The sequence below is a fragment of the Schistocerca gregaria genome, chromosome 6, assembly GCF_023897955.1.
Source record: "Schistocerca gregaria isolate iqSchGreg1 chromosome 6, iqSchGreg1.2, whole genome shotgun sequence".
In the NCBI taxonomy this organism is placed as follows: domain Eukaryota; kingdom Metazoa; phylum Arthropoda; class Insecta; order Orthoptera; family Acrididae; genus Schistocerca; species Schistocerca gregaria.
Window position 1 is genome coordinate 270,168,734 of NC_064925.1, and position 16,344 is coordinate 270,185,077.

The 16,344-nt window shown below is 40.0% G+C and overlaps 1 protein-coding gene across 1 annotated transcript in view; it reads left to right on the plus strand.

Moving 5' to 3' along the window:
• Positions 1–10,464, plus strand: part of LOC126278830 (odorant receptor Or2-like) — a 45,131-nt gene extending 34,667 nt beyond the window's left edge. The window contains exons 4-6 of the mRNA XM_049979106.1: positions 3,278–3,382; positions 4,126–4,287; positions 10,402–10,464. Coding sequence (XP_049835063.1) covers positions 3,278–3,382; positions 4,126–4,287; positions 10,402–10,464 — 330 coding nt within the window. The remainder of the gene's footprint in view (positions 1–3,277; positions 3,383–4,125; positions 4,288–10,401) is intronic.
• The last annotated feature ends 5,880 nt before the right edge of the window (positions 10,465–16,344 follow it).

The following is a 16,344-nucleotide window of genomic DNA, read 5'->3' on the forward strand; positions in this document are numbered from 1 at the left end:
ATCAGTATATTTTGCTGTTTGTTGCGAAATAAAATAAATGATGAGACTCCTATTTGTATCTCAAAGCATCTCCAATGCTTGTCATCCCTTTTAAAATTTATAAAACCTTCAGTTTTATTGCTTTTGCTACATCCCAATTCTCTTTCTTATATTCTGCTCATTTTCGGTTCTTTTTTTCGCTATTTTTCTGAATATCTGTGCCATTTGTTCTTATTCCAGTGATATTTTCTGTCACACTGATGTCACGATAGTTACTAATTCCCTTTAATGTTAATTGATTAAATGCTACGTTTTACCAACAACAGCACTAATGAAGTTAACAGAATAGCACTTATAGATACTGTTATTATTATTTCGGCTTGACTTATTTATTTAAACCTATAATTATCAAAGTAATTTTGCTACTGCATTACCTGTGGGAGAGGGGGGGGGGATTGGTCAGAGAGGCCCAGAAACTAAGTGACAATTACATTTTTCATTTTTCAAAATCCTTCTTTATTTACTTTTGATACCAATGAGAACACTTATAATTGTTAGACATTGTTTTTGTATACTGGATAATAAAAAAAATAGGAGCAAAATCAACAAATCATAAAATTCGCCTTACAGAATTTTTTCCAGTAATGTTCATAATTACATTCCCTTATAAAAGAGTATTTAATTTCAGTCCAGTACGTGAAGCAAATCAAATTTACTGTCTCATTCTGAAAAAAATTTTTTACACAACACTGTCTTCTTGCTGTGTTTTCCACAGGCGTGTTTAAGCCACTGAGAAAAGGTAACAGTTGATTTTTTCCAACTTCTTGTTCATAATCTCATTAGCTGCCACTCCTTTGCAGGATAGGCGGCACCGTCCACGTGTTCCTGTCTGGTGTCGACGGTTAAGGTTCCCACCATTCAAATTTAGGTTCCATTAATCTACATGAGGCCTTATTATTTCTAGACCTAAGTTAGTGAGAAAAACTCTTTTGCGATTTAGCAAATTCATTTTCTGATTTGGGGAATTGAGGAGGAAGACTGAATACGCATTTATTGCTCCTATATAAATTCTTATGTAGCAGATGGACATAGGCCATCTTCTTGTTGTTCCTCTATTGGTGCTGTAATAATGTCTTGCTATGTGGTCTCTGGTGTCCGTGTCTGCCATCGAAAGACTATGAAAAAGATTTTGTCTCTTTGAGTCTTCACTAGTCACACCTTCTGGGAGGTAAGTCGAAAGCTTCTTTGCAGTTCCTTTGGACTCTCACGGACTAGAGTTGATGCGATACCAACTGGTGGCCTCTGTATCTAACAGGCAGTATGTGCAAAGACGGATGAGCGTACACTGCGACCAGTTGTAGTCTTCAACTCTCCGGGTATAGGTCGTCTGTTCGAAAGCAGGGTGTCAACAAGCGTGGAGTGAAAATCGTTCCATGGAGTGTCACCAAGCTACACTGAAGTACAACCTTGGTAACACGGCGGTCTGAGTTCTGAATGGGTTTTGATAGTGTCTTTGCAATATCCATTGGTCCATTTAGATGCTGTGCATCTCCAGAGTTCCCTGCATGGACGTCCATGCTGAACACATATCTAGTCACAGAATCAGACACCATTCTAATTAACATGTAAAACTTTTTACGCTTTTGTTTTAAAAATACCTTTACTGTGCAGCGACCACAGAACATAGACACGATCTCATCCACAGTGTTGTGTTCACCAGGAATGACACACATCCGAAATGAAAAATTCAATGTTTCAAAAATTGCCCTCACTGAAGCACACTTCTTAGTCTAGTAACAAATTTCTCTTGCATTCATATCGTCAGATATCAATATTCTAGTCAGTTCGAAACATCTGTTCCGACTGATTGATCCATAGTACGCTTGACGGCCCTGAACTATAGACTATAAACCTCAGATAGGTATCTTATTGTTATCATTTAAACCGATGATTAGTAGGAACCCAATATAACAAAATAACTTATCTCCATTGGTGTGTTCAATACCCATCCGAGAAGCCTCTTCATTAGAATGTAGTTTTTCTTAATTCCAGAGGCTGAAAATATCGCTACGGTTGTAAAGTACTTTTATTATCACACGATCGGTTTTGGGCTCTTGTAAGTCCATCTTCAGGTGTCATAACTTGTTGCTATGACCACGAGCGCCGCGGTGGTCGTGTACAAGACGCGGTGTGCTACCTACGAGCGCAGAACAGGGAGTTCCGAAACGGGTCCTGTGATAGTAAAAGAACTTTACCACTGTAGCGGTATTTTCAACATCTGGTATAACGCTCAGTTGCGGATGTTCCTCCAACACGATTGTTTTCTAGATTCATTAATAAGATGTAAAATAGAGCTCTCTATACACTTTTGGAGACTCAGTGTCTCCTTGTTGTCTTAACGCCATTCTTATCCCTTCTTTACCTAGTACAGAACGCCCATATTCTCTGAATGGCTCCGTATTATGCTCGTGTCCATTTTTGGCCATGAATTTGTCACATTTGGTATTATTAGCATCTTCTGAAATTGGCTGAACGTCATCTTCATTCTCGGACGGCGAATCAGTTCCACATAATCACCCACTTCCCTTTCACTTATATCTGGTTCTTTCATGACTTCTTCAAACACTCTTTCAGTAGAACTATCACATAAACGTTGTCTACTACTGTTACGTGCTCGAAAGTAGCAGAAACAGTGAAAATAAAAACTGTTAACTACATCAAATTTGTTTGAAGACAACAATATAGAAGTTTGTCTCGTCTTAAATATTTTAAAACAACGACTCAGACACCTGAAATATTCCCTCGATATTACCGATGGGGTGGTGGGGGGTGGGGAGGGAGAGGGAGGGGGGACGAGCGTTATAAAGGCTATGGACAATAAAATCAAATACATGAATTTTTACTTAACACATTCTTTAATAAATCATTTGTAAACAGAGCAATGAACAGTAACCTTTGATTTGAAGTTAACATATCTAAGGACACAGATACAACACGTAAATACTAAGTTTATGGGCCTACGCAACCCATTTCCTCCCCACGCTATAGATAGTAATGCTGGCGTTAATTAAACTGTGACAGGACTTAATTCTATAAGTGCAAGTGGAAAGGACACGTCCGAGTAAAACCACATTGCAATAAAAACAGACATACATTTTTGACTTAATAGTAATCCTAACTTAAATTATCGTTATTTTTTGCTGGAGGTGTTAAAGTGTAATTTGACTGTAGCATACAAAATTTATGAAAAATTATTTGCATCGTATGTTTCGTTTAGTTTTTCCTTTCCTACTAACAGAGTGCAGACGGTCTGCAACAGATCGGGAAGTTCGGCTGCTACCTATCTACCATGCTTTCGGAGCTCTTTGTCAACTGCTGGTTTGGTGATGATCTCATTACAGAAGTGAGTTTTAAACGAAAAATATCGGTAAGCGATAGCACATTGTTTTCAATCAGCTCATTTCAGTTCATAGTAACAGACACAGCACACAATGCATAAAGCAGTACAGCTTATGAATCCAGCGATGAATCCCGATTTACTTTTAATTCTGAGAAAAATAAATCCGGTGCAGGTACTTGTCTTAATAAATTATACTAGAAATGTTTCGAAATTATATATATATATATATATATATATATATATATATATATATATACATTGCTACAAATGTTAACCCCTACATCATTATACAACATAAACATAAGGATGTTCTAGTTAACTACTTCTTAGAATGGTTATAGAACGTTTGACATTGTTGTGTATCATATAATATCGGAACAATGACATAATTGAATGAGGCACTAAGAAATTTTGTATTACATTAATATGAGTGAGGTAGACTTCCTAAAATGGAGGAACAGAACCTTTAAAACCATTTTCTGTGGCATAACACCAATCGATTACTAGTGTTAGACAGCCCATTAGGCTTATATGGATCGTTTTATCACAAAATACAGAAAATAAAATTTCCGATATATTTTGGATTATTAAACAAAAATTGCACTGTCTTACATTTGCCAAAGTTTTTCAACAAATAAGTATCTGTCAACGTATGTCCCATGACATGTTTTAAACTGTTCGAAATGCAATTATTGTGGTCAGTCAGTGACCTATAGCTATCAGTAACTGGTGGTGGACCATTGCAGAGCGAGAACCTGGCCCTGGCGGCGTACGATGCGGTGACTTCACTGCAGGGATGCCCCCTCTCCATCAAACGGTCACTGCTGTTGCTCATGCACCGCGCCCAGAGGCCACTGTGCATCACCGCTGGCGGGTTCTTCCCCCTCTCCAGGGAGTCCTTTGTTGCGGTGAGTAATCCATCTGCCTTTAGTCTTTTGTTATTCATGCTCGACCCTGATAACCTGCAATGGATGAGGCCGATGTGTGAGACAGATAATTCTTACCTTCACAGAAAACACCTGTACACAATGCTCGTCATCAGTAACCTCCCACAAATTGGTCTAGGTCACCTTTGGTACTATTCAGTACACGCAAAAATATAAAATTTCTTCCCTTATTCGCAAACACAACATGCTTAATTGATGTTATTATTATTAACTGCAGCAATGGCTCAAAATTAATATTGTTTGAAGGTCCATACGTAATTTTTTCACAAAATCTTGCAGTTTGGCTGGAAAAATTCTTGGTGAATTGTGTCCCTATGTGACCCACTGATTCGGCTTAACATGAGAATATTGTAGTATTGGCTAAATATATTCATGCTCCGTATCCTTAAAAATATACCATGAGATTTACTTTTCCTTATTTGGTGCCATCCTACTATCAGATGTACATATCCGCGACAGGCTGCATTTTATGTAATGGTGTCTCAATACGGAAATGTGTGTTCCAATAACAGTCCCATAATCATTTAATTTTATGTTAGTTGCAAACAGCACACTGGCACATTAATTTTTGATAGTGTGTAAATAATATGCTAACTAATATATTTTAGCCTGTTCGTGTGCTAAACCAAAGTGCACTAATAGTAAAGGATTCCTTCGCCTTTATTACTCTACTGCATCTTACTGCGGACGGTTTTTGAGCCCCCAGTTCTCTGTGGAGAAATGCTGTCAGCATCCTGTGTCGAAGCAATGCCCAGTCTAAAATACAGTCAGTTGGCCGCAGGCTTCCTTAATTTCCTGCAACCTGTAACTTTAAATTTCTGTGGTTTGATCTGTTTGGTGGTGCAGTTGGTCCTCTCCTTTCAAAGTTCACAAAGCATTTGCCCAGCCTAACGGGCAGAATGGTAATGATACTGCATTTATATTTCACAATGCAGCACTCGAACATTCTTATGGAAATACTGATTTATCTCTCCAAAGCTTCTTCTTCATACAAGTCAAGTGTACCCAGAATCATCAGTGGTTATCACAGTAATGTACGAGTCTCTAGCGATACCAAGAGGATGAATATATTTGTCAAGGCTCGCTCAAAATGCAAGTATGTAATTTCCAGATTACGTTGGGAAATTATCTTTAAAATAGGGCGTCTTCTGTATTTACTACATACTTGTCTTTCACATGAGATCACTGACTCATTGTAGTCGATGAAAGTCTCTCAAGTTAAAGTATGTAACGTTCTCATTGACTGAATGTAATACACACCTCTGCTGAGCAAAATGTGTTTCTGTTACCTTTGGTGCAAAACCATAAACGTCAGAAAATTCTGAACAAAGTAAATGATGAGAAAAATAAATGTTTGCAAAGTATTGGCTGAAAGGTTCAGTGTCACATGGTCTTCGATGAAGATTTTTTTCAAAAGAGATCTCATTCTATTTCTTGATGTACCTCTCATCCATTAGAAAGAAATATCTACACATAGGTAGTGATACAATATTCGTATTGAAACTAACTGACAAGTTAAGAATATGCAAATGACCGAGACACCAACCTGGAAGCTTTGCCTTCGCAGAGATGTGTGGTACCGATGGAGACGTCCAAGAACGACCCAGGCCAGCCTTCACAGCTCTACGTTCCGCAGTACTCACTTCCTAGTTTACTTCACGGAATTTGTGCTGCACATCTTGCGGAACCGGCACTCCCAAAAGAAAAGAAAAAAATGCGGGGAGATGGTTTAGCCACTACGCGACGTCTTTGTCCCGTTCCGACACAGTTTTAATCTGCCAGAAGTTTCACTTCAGCGCACACTCGCTGCAGAGTGAAAATTTATTCCGAATAGTTGTACTGCTAATTTTGCTTCATTATTACCCTCACATTTATCGGTCATATAAGCACTGTAGCGTACTCTCAATTTTCGACTAATCGTAAGAAATGCAAAGTTCTTGCACATACTTTTGGTAACAAAATTAAAGCAAGGTATATACCAAGAAAATTGCTAACTTATCTCAAGTCGAACAAAGGCAGTAATGCAGAGATATGAGTTCCCTCAAAATCATCAAATGTCAAAATAATGTCATCTAAACTGTGGCAAGAAATAAGTATTTTCTTTACCAAAAATGTAACTGAAATAAATGAAGAACTTCTGTTTCAGCTAAATTTAGCTTAGTGGATGTATAAGTAGATAATTTTGACAATTTACATCGTTCGAGTTAATGTTAGATTAATATATAGATACTGACCGAGCGTTGCATCGGCTGTTGGCAAGTAGCGTATTACACATAGACGTGGGGCACCTCTTACAGAAATAAAATCATCAATCATTTACATTGCTAAAAAAACACTACATTCCAATACCTTAGGTTTCCATTTTTAAATGATATATTTCAGTAGTCAGTAAAGCAATTACTATAAAAGATTGAGATACTAGTATATATCCGTAAGTCGAATGTCATAAATGTATGTTTCTGATTGAGTAATTATACACTAATTGCCAAAATATGCCACTTATAAACATTAATCATTGTCTTAGATACTCCTATAACCTATAAAAGAACCTTGTACTACCTTAGTGAAGCAACATACCAAATCTCCTGACAAGGATAATTTTAACACTGTACAAATAACATTAACACAACAATCAATTTTATATCTACGAAAGGTGACTGTACAGCTCATAATTACAGTACTGTTTCACCGTAGCACGACTCAGGGTGCAAGGACGTACGGCAGTGTGTATTTTTTTTTTTTAAATATGTTGCGTTAGAATACTTGAAACTATGCATTAAACCTATATTTTCGAGTGAAGCAATAGAGAGGAGATTAAATAGTTTTACAGCCTTCTGTAGTGTAATGTTAAGTATGTAGTGAATTACTGCTTTTAAAAAATAGAAATACTTACACAAATGAGACTAGAAACCAGTGAAGTAGCTCAGATCCATTCATGCCTACACTTAAAAAAGAGAAATAAAAGCAATATAAGGTTTACACAGGATAGAATGGACAACAGTGTACTAGAGCTGTTAGTACCCTGTTATCATACATGGTCAATACATGAGTTGTTCCATTACAGGAATAGGAGAATTGATACCATATGTTTGAAAGAAATGCAGCTACGTGAAATAGTGAGCTTATAACATCATTAAAATGTAATTTTTGTGTTGTATGACTATCAAAGAAAGATTTCACTGCCAGCGGGATAAATATCTCACTGTCCAAAAGAGATTGTTAGTGTCCCAAGTTCTAGACGATAATTGCTCTGCTTTTAATACACAGCCTAAATGTTGAAAATGAATCTCACACATATTCACACGATTTCCTAAAGCACTCTACTGTGGCGTTAACGCTGCTTGGGACTAAGAGGTGTGTAGTTTTTGGCATGGGGGGTACTGATGCCTGATACCAAAATATTACCGTAAAGAGTGACCCTTGCTTGCATCTTTACGTATAGTCGGGCTATCTCAGTAACTACCATAGTAATTTTCGTCCGGTTTTTTTCTAATATGCAGACTGGTCAATTAAGAAGGTTTGTGTATACAGTCTCATACAATTATTTCGATCAGATTAGCTAAACTATGATGATTTTATCACACGCCACTGTGATATGATGCCGTTGCCGCCTAATGGCGAACTTTAGAAATTCTTGCATCCACAGCCACGGCCAAACTGGGTGCACAGACGCTCTGTTTCATTTGTCGTACTGACAACGTAAGGAAAGTGTAGGGTGCAGCACCGTCAGTGTGGAAGCAAAAAATGTATTCAGATATTATTTGTCTGGATACTTTGAACTTAAGCTAAATTTCGTGTGTGTAATTTTATAACCGAAACTGCATAATCTGATAAGTAGCAAGAGTGCTCCTAAACCTTGGTTGATTCGTGAGGTTTTTAAGAAGGAAAATATATGGGCCATTTTTTCTAGACAGGTTGTGAACAGAACCTAGGATGAATGCCGGTAAGCTCTAGAGGATGATCACAGAAAGCTTTGAAACTCTTATACATATGTTAAGACGATGCATTTTGAAAAAGACGATAATTACAGACTGTCAATTTCTGCTTGTCTCACATTCGCAGCCAAAATTCAAACAGTTCACTATACGTTCTTCGAACAATGGGAAATAAGTTCAATGATTTATTTAACTTCTATGCATCGCAAGTAATCGTTTGAGGACAAATGCGTATTGGAAAAACATGTAATTCCAAAATCTGCTGTTTTTAATTTTGTAATGCGAAAGCAAATGTTTTAAGACAAATTGCTTCAGTGAGGTATGCACCTATGATTTGTTTACATAATGAAAGTTTTCTTCAGCTCCGAAGCAGATGACAACTTTCAACCCTCCATGAATCAAAATAAGGTGTGGATACGACTCCTTGCCTGGCAAGGCGAATAAGTCTCCCACAGAGAGTCTCCGAAAAACTGCGGCAATGAGTGTGAACAATAAATCAAGTGCTAAAGTTTACAAGAGGAGCGAGGTCACGGACCACATATCTACGTCACCTATGTTTGTCTGTTTCAGTTTCCTTTATTAGTGGTCTTCGGACACTATGCAGTTAGCCAGACCCCGATATATGATATGCTACATTTTCGGAGACAGTTCCAGTCACATGCACACATACAGCCATGATTTGCTTAAACTATTGACATTGGTTATGAGCATATAAAATTACAATTAAATCATCATATACTTTCATCACTGCCGCAAGCTGGCAGTCCAAATGATAACTACCTATAGAACAAATAACGTTCATGCCTCCTGAGTAGTTTTCTGTCGCGCAGTGCTTAAGTAGTTTCAGCTGTACGAAACGGATGATATTCGATTTTCTAACAATGTTCTCTTAAATTTATGTATTACTCCATGCAGCGACCCGTAAACAAACTTACAGCCATTCCAGACAATTCGTCCGATCATAGTCACTTACAAGGGGAGGCCGCCAATTGTGAAATTCAGATTCGATTCATAGTGCGCATGATAAAAGCTCATGGCCAGAGGTGTAATGTGGCGAAGCACCAAGATGCACTTCTCAGCCGTTGTCGAGAAAATCGCCTGTTAAAAGAAACCGTTGCGGTGAAATATTCTCTACGATTAATAGTTTTCAACAGCGTCGTGGTGCAGCGGTAAGCGCTCGTGTTCGTAATCCAAAGGATCGAAGCGCGCGACATGCAACCTTTATTTTGTTTAATATTTGTTTTTTGTAATTCAAATGTGTATACACACACACACACACAAATAAGTTGTTGAAAGTCGTTTGTCGTGGAAAAACTGAAGACTTCGAACATGATTATGTTTTCCGCAAAGAAAGCAGTATTTCACAAATTTTATAAATTGTCTTCATAATGTTAACCACGTATGGTTAACGGAAGACGTAGAAACGATATTCCGAAACGAATACGTATAGCGTAAGTCCAACGTTCGAATTAGAATAGAGACCCAACGAACACATATTTGCTGTGGCAGGTATGAAATATAAAATCCGTTACTCACACGTTACACTTGAAGGACAGATGTTGAATGGGCCGAAACGAGCCGCCGCATAACAGCGTAGTTGTCTGCTACCTTCGAAAGAAGGTAGATGCTGTCCCTAGCGCAACTTGTAACATCGTCGAAAATCTGTGCGGACGTGAGAGCTTTGGTACACCCTGTTAAACAAACGGAAAAATGGAGGCAGTACAATTGGAGAGCGATCCGCCTTCACCAACATGATAAGATATGTATTACAAAAAACTAATGATTAAAAAAATTGCATGGGGCGGGATTCGAACCCGCGACTTTAGGATTACGAACTACAGCGCTTACCGTTGCGCCACGACGCTGTAGTAACTAATTAATCGTAGAGAGTATTTCACGGCTACGGTTTCTTTTAACTCGATTTCCTCGACAACGGCTGAGAAGTGCATCTTGGTGCTTTGTCTCATTACACCTCTGGCCATGAGCTTTTATTATGCTGACTATGAATCGAATCTGAATTCCACAATTGGCGGCCTCCCCTTGTTAGTGCTGTCCCTGTGAAGCCGAGTTACCAGTGATTCTGGTAGTAACATAATGAATTTAAATTTCATTGCTTATGATATTTCTCTTTTTTTTGCAGGTCCTAAACGTGTCTTACTCATTCTACGCCATCCTACGAAATTTCAAGAATGAAGAAAAGTAGCACTCTTCCGTTTGTACCACGGTTAAATAGTTCTGTTGTGTTTCAGAAGAATATGGGATTAATGATTACGATTAGTGATTAACAACGGTGCTACATTCCCGATAGTGAAAAATGGTATACCTTATTTCTGGAATCACCAGTTGCGTAAAACAATTATATAAAATAGTATAGAGTTCGAAAATAACTCATTTAATTAACATGGGAAGTGAGGGCTTAACTGGACCTGGAGCAGCCATTAATACGTCCACTCAGTACCGAAAGTTTCTTTATTCTACCCTGTAGTTTATTTCCACATGTATTAGGAAGACGTTTGAAATATCATTGCTGGTAACACTCATGTCAATCCAATTAGTAGCTGTTCACAAGAAGGTTTTCAGTATATGGTCCGCGTACCTTGAGGTGATGCTGCATCACAGGCAATACCATTTTACACTAAAGTTTGTGGAAACATCACAATTAAAAAGAATACTTTTGACCAAACGTAGCATGTTAGCAGAGATTTGTTATGAAATACACGAATGATTTGTTTTGCTGAAAGGTACCTTATTGAGGATTTGACTATTTCCTACAGTCATCCCAGGGGGAAAACGTGCACTGTAATCATGTAACTATTTGTGAATGTGTGTGCTGGCGTAATTTCCTTCTGCTCGTTGGCTAGATGTTAGTAGTGCTTGCTGTAGAAAAGGGACAAGCAGCTTGTTTATCAGTCACACATTATATAGCGACCGAGTATTGTCCGGCTCAATCACGCATGAGAAGTTGCCTGAAAGGGAGATTATCTCTATTTTTCTAAAAATGCCCTTGCATACTGGGAAGTTAAGAACGAAAGATGTATGCGTTGGTGCTGCAAACCGTCACACTTGCTGTAGGTCTTCTATGCTACTCAAAACTGACGTGACTCTGAACGCAATCATGACAACAGTGTCCAACGCTTGTGGAGCCGTCCCAGACTTGCTTCACCAAGAGGTACTCGTCTGGAAATATTACGCTGCGCTACTCAGGGCGCAATCGACTTCACTCTCGTGTCTGTGTCGGACTGAGGAAGTTTTGTTTATGTCGTCAATGAATGCACTGGCAAAGGACTGAGAATCTGTGACATATCAGATAAATGAGTCCAGGCTTTAATTCTCTAACTATGAGCCAATAACATATACACATACACACGTACATAAACACAAAATTAAATTTTTTGTCTAATAATTGAGATCATTATCGCAGCCATAAATAAAATAATTCCTATCTCCCAGTCTGATCAGGGTTTTCGCGAGATTTTCTTAGGTATTCAGGCAATTGACGTAGAATGGTTTCTTCTGTGAGGACTATACTGACAGCCTTTCTCGTGTTGATGAATTATATTGATTCCCAAACGTCTATGTATTATTATTATTGTGGATGAGTTACGGTCCACTACCGAATTACGAAGTCAGTTACTTGGAACTCGAACATATATCCACCCTCCCACAAACAACATTTCAAAATATACATTTGTTCTTAATAATGTGTGCTACAAATTAATGCTGTAGAAAGCCAAACAGTCCAGCATTCACAATGCCGATGATCCACCCGAGTGACTTGTGTACTATTATTTTTTGGTTGGTGAACTTTGTACTAGGGACTGTTGACATCAGCGATACTGTACCTCTTTACATTCCCACGAGAATCAAAACTTTCGATTCAAAATTTAAGAGTGATAGGAAGATTTTATAGAAAGTTAGGAGTTTAAAATCATTATCGCATGATTTCTGTGTTATTCGATCTGTAGAAGTCATATAATACCAACTGGTGCCTTCACACCATTCTGCTCTGCAGGGGTAGGCACCGTGGGCTGCTAACCTATATTTTTCCAGAATTTCCTATCTCTCCGATTATTTTGCATTCTGATAGGTTCAGCCCTCAGCAACCAGTATTTTCAGGAAACTGGGGTCTCTCAAGAACCAATTGTTTTGTGAATGCAGTGGGACCCACAGTGTCACTGTCACTGTATGTGAACGGCCTTAGCCTTCATTACAGCTCAACACCGCTGCACACCACATAGCGCGAACTTCAGGCGGCTATGCAGAAACTACATAACTGGGCCCTGAATCGTGCGTATCAGTTTTCTCCCAAGAAAACACTGAAAAAGTACTTTTTCAGGATCAGTGTCGTGCATCTGCACCCAGCTCGGCAAACATTGACTTAAACTCGTTGAAGATTCAAATCTTTAGAAGTTTTCTTTGACAGTGATTTAATAATGTTCCCAGATGTACACCAGTTCAAGAAAATTCGAATAAGGAAATTTAAAAACTTCAGATTTCTCATCGAATGGTTCTTCTGGATTTATCATGCCTGGACTACAGATGTGATACTTATGGGTCGGGAGAACCATCAGTACTGAGCTTGTCAGACCCTGTCCACAACATTGGTCTGCAGTTGACTACTGGAGCTTTCTGTACGAGGCCTGTAGAAGGCCTCCTGTTGGAAGCTGCTATCCAATCACTGAGGGTCAGACGCCAGCAACTCTTGATGAAATATGGGCTCACAATCTGTCAGATACCTTGTCATCCGTGTTACTCAGTTATATGCTAAAGGTGGTCTGCAGGCGATGGCGAGTCATGTCCCAAGGTCCATTGCCTTAGATGCCAGTCATCGAAAGATCAACCATGCAGACGTATTGCGTTTAATATTCTAGGTAAACAACTGAGTGATGCTGTGATATGACTGATGGTAGAGGGACTAAATTTTGCACACACTGTAACGACCTTGCCTATCAAGGATTTTGCAGTGCCGTTGAAGAAGGTGTCTTGAAACTTTCGAGTGAGACTGTTACAGAAATAAAACGAGAGGCTTGCAGAACCAAATGCAGAATGCCCGAACCTAAGCAGAACATCAGCAATAAAGAAAGGAAAGCTCTCTGTTCTTTAAGAGAAGACTCAGGTGTGCTGATTTTGCCTGCTGACAAGGGAAGCGCAACTTATCTTTTGCCTACATCATACTTGAGAACGATGATGCATTTTCTGCAGGACTAAGCGTATGGTCGTCTCTAGAAGGATCCAACTGATGCAGTACAACAGAAGACATTCGCAATGCTCACATTCAGCCAGTTTTCCGAACATCTTAAAAAGAGCTTAGTAGTACAACCGCCACAACTTTATGGGGAGCCTAAGCTCCATATGGAAGGTATTCGACTTCGGCCCATATCGAACAATATAGGAGCCTAGCAAAACATTTGGTTTTCCTTGTGAATTCTTTGCCTGGAAAATATGAACGCACATTCGAAACTCTGAAGATTTGATACAACCACAGAAGACTTTACGTCTCGAACCAGCTGACACATTAATGAGTTATAGGAATTAGGCTGGAGGAGGACATATTACGTCTATTTAGACATGTGCTTACCTCGAATTATATTTTATTTAATGAGCAATATCTTTCGCAAAGTGACGGCGTTTCAATGGGCAGTACTTTGTCTTCCATAGAAGTTGAGCTTTTTAGGAAGACTTTGACGAAAAAGCCCTAAATGTTTCTGGAGATACGTAGTCGACACTTTTACAGTTTGGCTACATAGAGAATCTACGCTTCCTGCATTTGTGAAACGCATTAACTCGCTCCATCCGAGCATTTGCTTGACCATGGAAGTGGAGAAAACCGGAGACATCCCGTTCTTTGACGACTTGGTCTGCAGAAAAAAAAGACGGTCCTTTGGTTCAAAGTGTGTTTCGTAAACCAACTCACACTTGACCTACATCTACGAGCTACGAGATGCCGTCACCGATCTAAGCTCTATGGCGTATTGTGCACTCTCCTTCATAGAGCTAGAGTTATCTTACATGTAAAGAAATGATCTGGATGATTTTTCCCCCATATTTTGGTGGCGTGTCCTGTAAGATAGGCACGTTCTGAGAAACGCTAAATAAAATGTGTCTTACACTATCCAGCGTAGTTGCAAAGTATGCTGCGTTTAGTTAAGGACCATCTAGGTTATAGAAAAAGGAGATATATATAAAATCCCATGTCAGTGTAGGGAAGCATACATTGACACTGTTATAGATAGATGCTTTGAACATAGACGTCAGGTCACACTGGGTCGGCCAGAAAACTTTACTGTGGCTGAATGTCTTGACACGGGACGCAGCATGGATTACGGAGAGACAGAGATCCTCTCGTCCCCTTCCACGTACTGGGGCTCCATCATTAAAGAAGCCGTCGAAATACTTATAGGTAACGACATGATTGATAGGGACATGGAATTTCAACAGAGCAAGGCATGGGAACCAGTATTGGCGGTAATACGGTATCATGGGCAGCAGACGAATGAATTAGAGTCAACACACGCGGAGAATCAGAGTCCACAGACGTAAACTGGGCCGCAACATTCTGCTCACGGCCGCCCCGGGCCGTTATGCCGTTATTTGAGGTCGCGCGTTTCTCGCGTCACGAATGCGAACGCCGTTGTCCGTTTCTCCGACAGGGTACAGTCGATGTCGCCGTGCTCGATGATTCGTCTACGATGACGTTACAGGAACACTCATTAGCGCCTGCGCTTTTCTAGCGAGTCAGCGTCTATACTGACTAGCCACTGCAGCGACTCGTCAATAAACACCTGAAGATGATGAGCAGCTGCCTCGTCGAAATATTGTGTAGCTTCCACAACATTATCCGACGCGATGCCCGTGAACCAATGAAGCACTTAACTATGTTCCACATTCAACAGTTCAGATTGATTACGAGTCGGGAAAAAACCGGAAAACCAGCTGCAGGACGATAAAAGGCTGTGTACAAGGACCTGCCACTCTACCATCTTGTCTGTGTACATAGAGTATCCTCTTGGTACCACTCCGCTCTGTGGCGCCCCTTTGTCGCGTGTGCCCTGCTCTATGATACAGATTGATCTCTTTTGTGGTCTCCGAGGGAAAGCTGATCCCTCCATTCTTAGACGCATATAATGTTGAAAAGCCCTTTACACACGGAAGGGGGTATGAAACCCATTCTCTGTCAAGAGCATGCGGCGTATACACAACGCAGATGGTCGCCGTATCACAGGCTCTGCACTACATGAAACCTCTCGCTGCAAAGGACTTCCTGCTTTGTAGCAAAAACCAGAGCTGGTTCCTAGGGGTATCTTAGTGCTACACCAGAAACGCTTTGGTCGCAAACATCTAAGAACTACTAGTTGACCTGCAGAAGCAACAGTGACATTCATTTAGACACCAAGCCATGTGGGTACATCGGAAAATTTGTGACAAATTATGGTTCAAATGGCTCTGAGCACTATGGGATTTAACATCTATGGTCATCAGTCCCCTAGAACTAAGAACTACTTAAACCTAACTAACCTAAGGGCAACACACAACACCCAGCCATCACGAGGCAGAGAAAACCCCTGACCCCGCCGGGAATCGAACCTGGGAACCCGGGCGCAGGAAGCGAGAACACTACCGCACGACCACGAGATGCGGGCTGTAACAAATTAGCTAAAGAAGCAACTAAGTAATACAACTTGAACTAGGAGTACCAGGTACAGACCTCGGACTGCAACTGTGACACAACATCCGAAAACTGGGATATGCAATGGCAGGCTCCCAAGGCCTTCAAGAAGCGAAGGAAAATCAAGGAGAACACCAAGGCATGCAAATTATCTCCAGGCGTTTCGGAAAGATGTCAACTGCGTCTTACTCACTCTACCCACCCTCGAGTTCCTTTTGCGCCGAGACTACTTTCCTCAATGCAGCCAGGGTAGGAATCTCACGGTAGCCCATATTCAAGCAGGGTGTGCCCTGCCGGCTGATCTCACGCTAGTCATGCACATGTCTACGTCCCTACCTCGGAAACTTACGGGACGATGTGATAGCAACTAATAAAGTCACACATTTCCTCAAGTAAGGTGAATTTTGTAATACAATG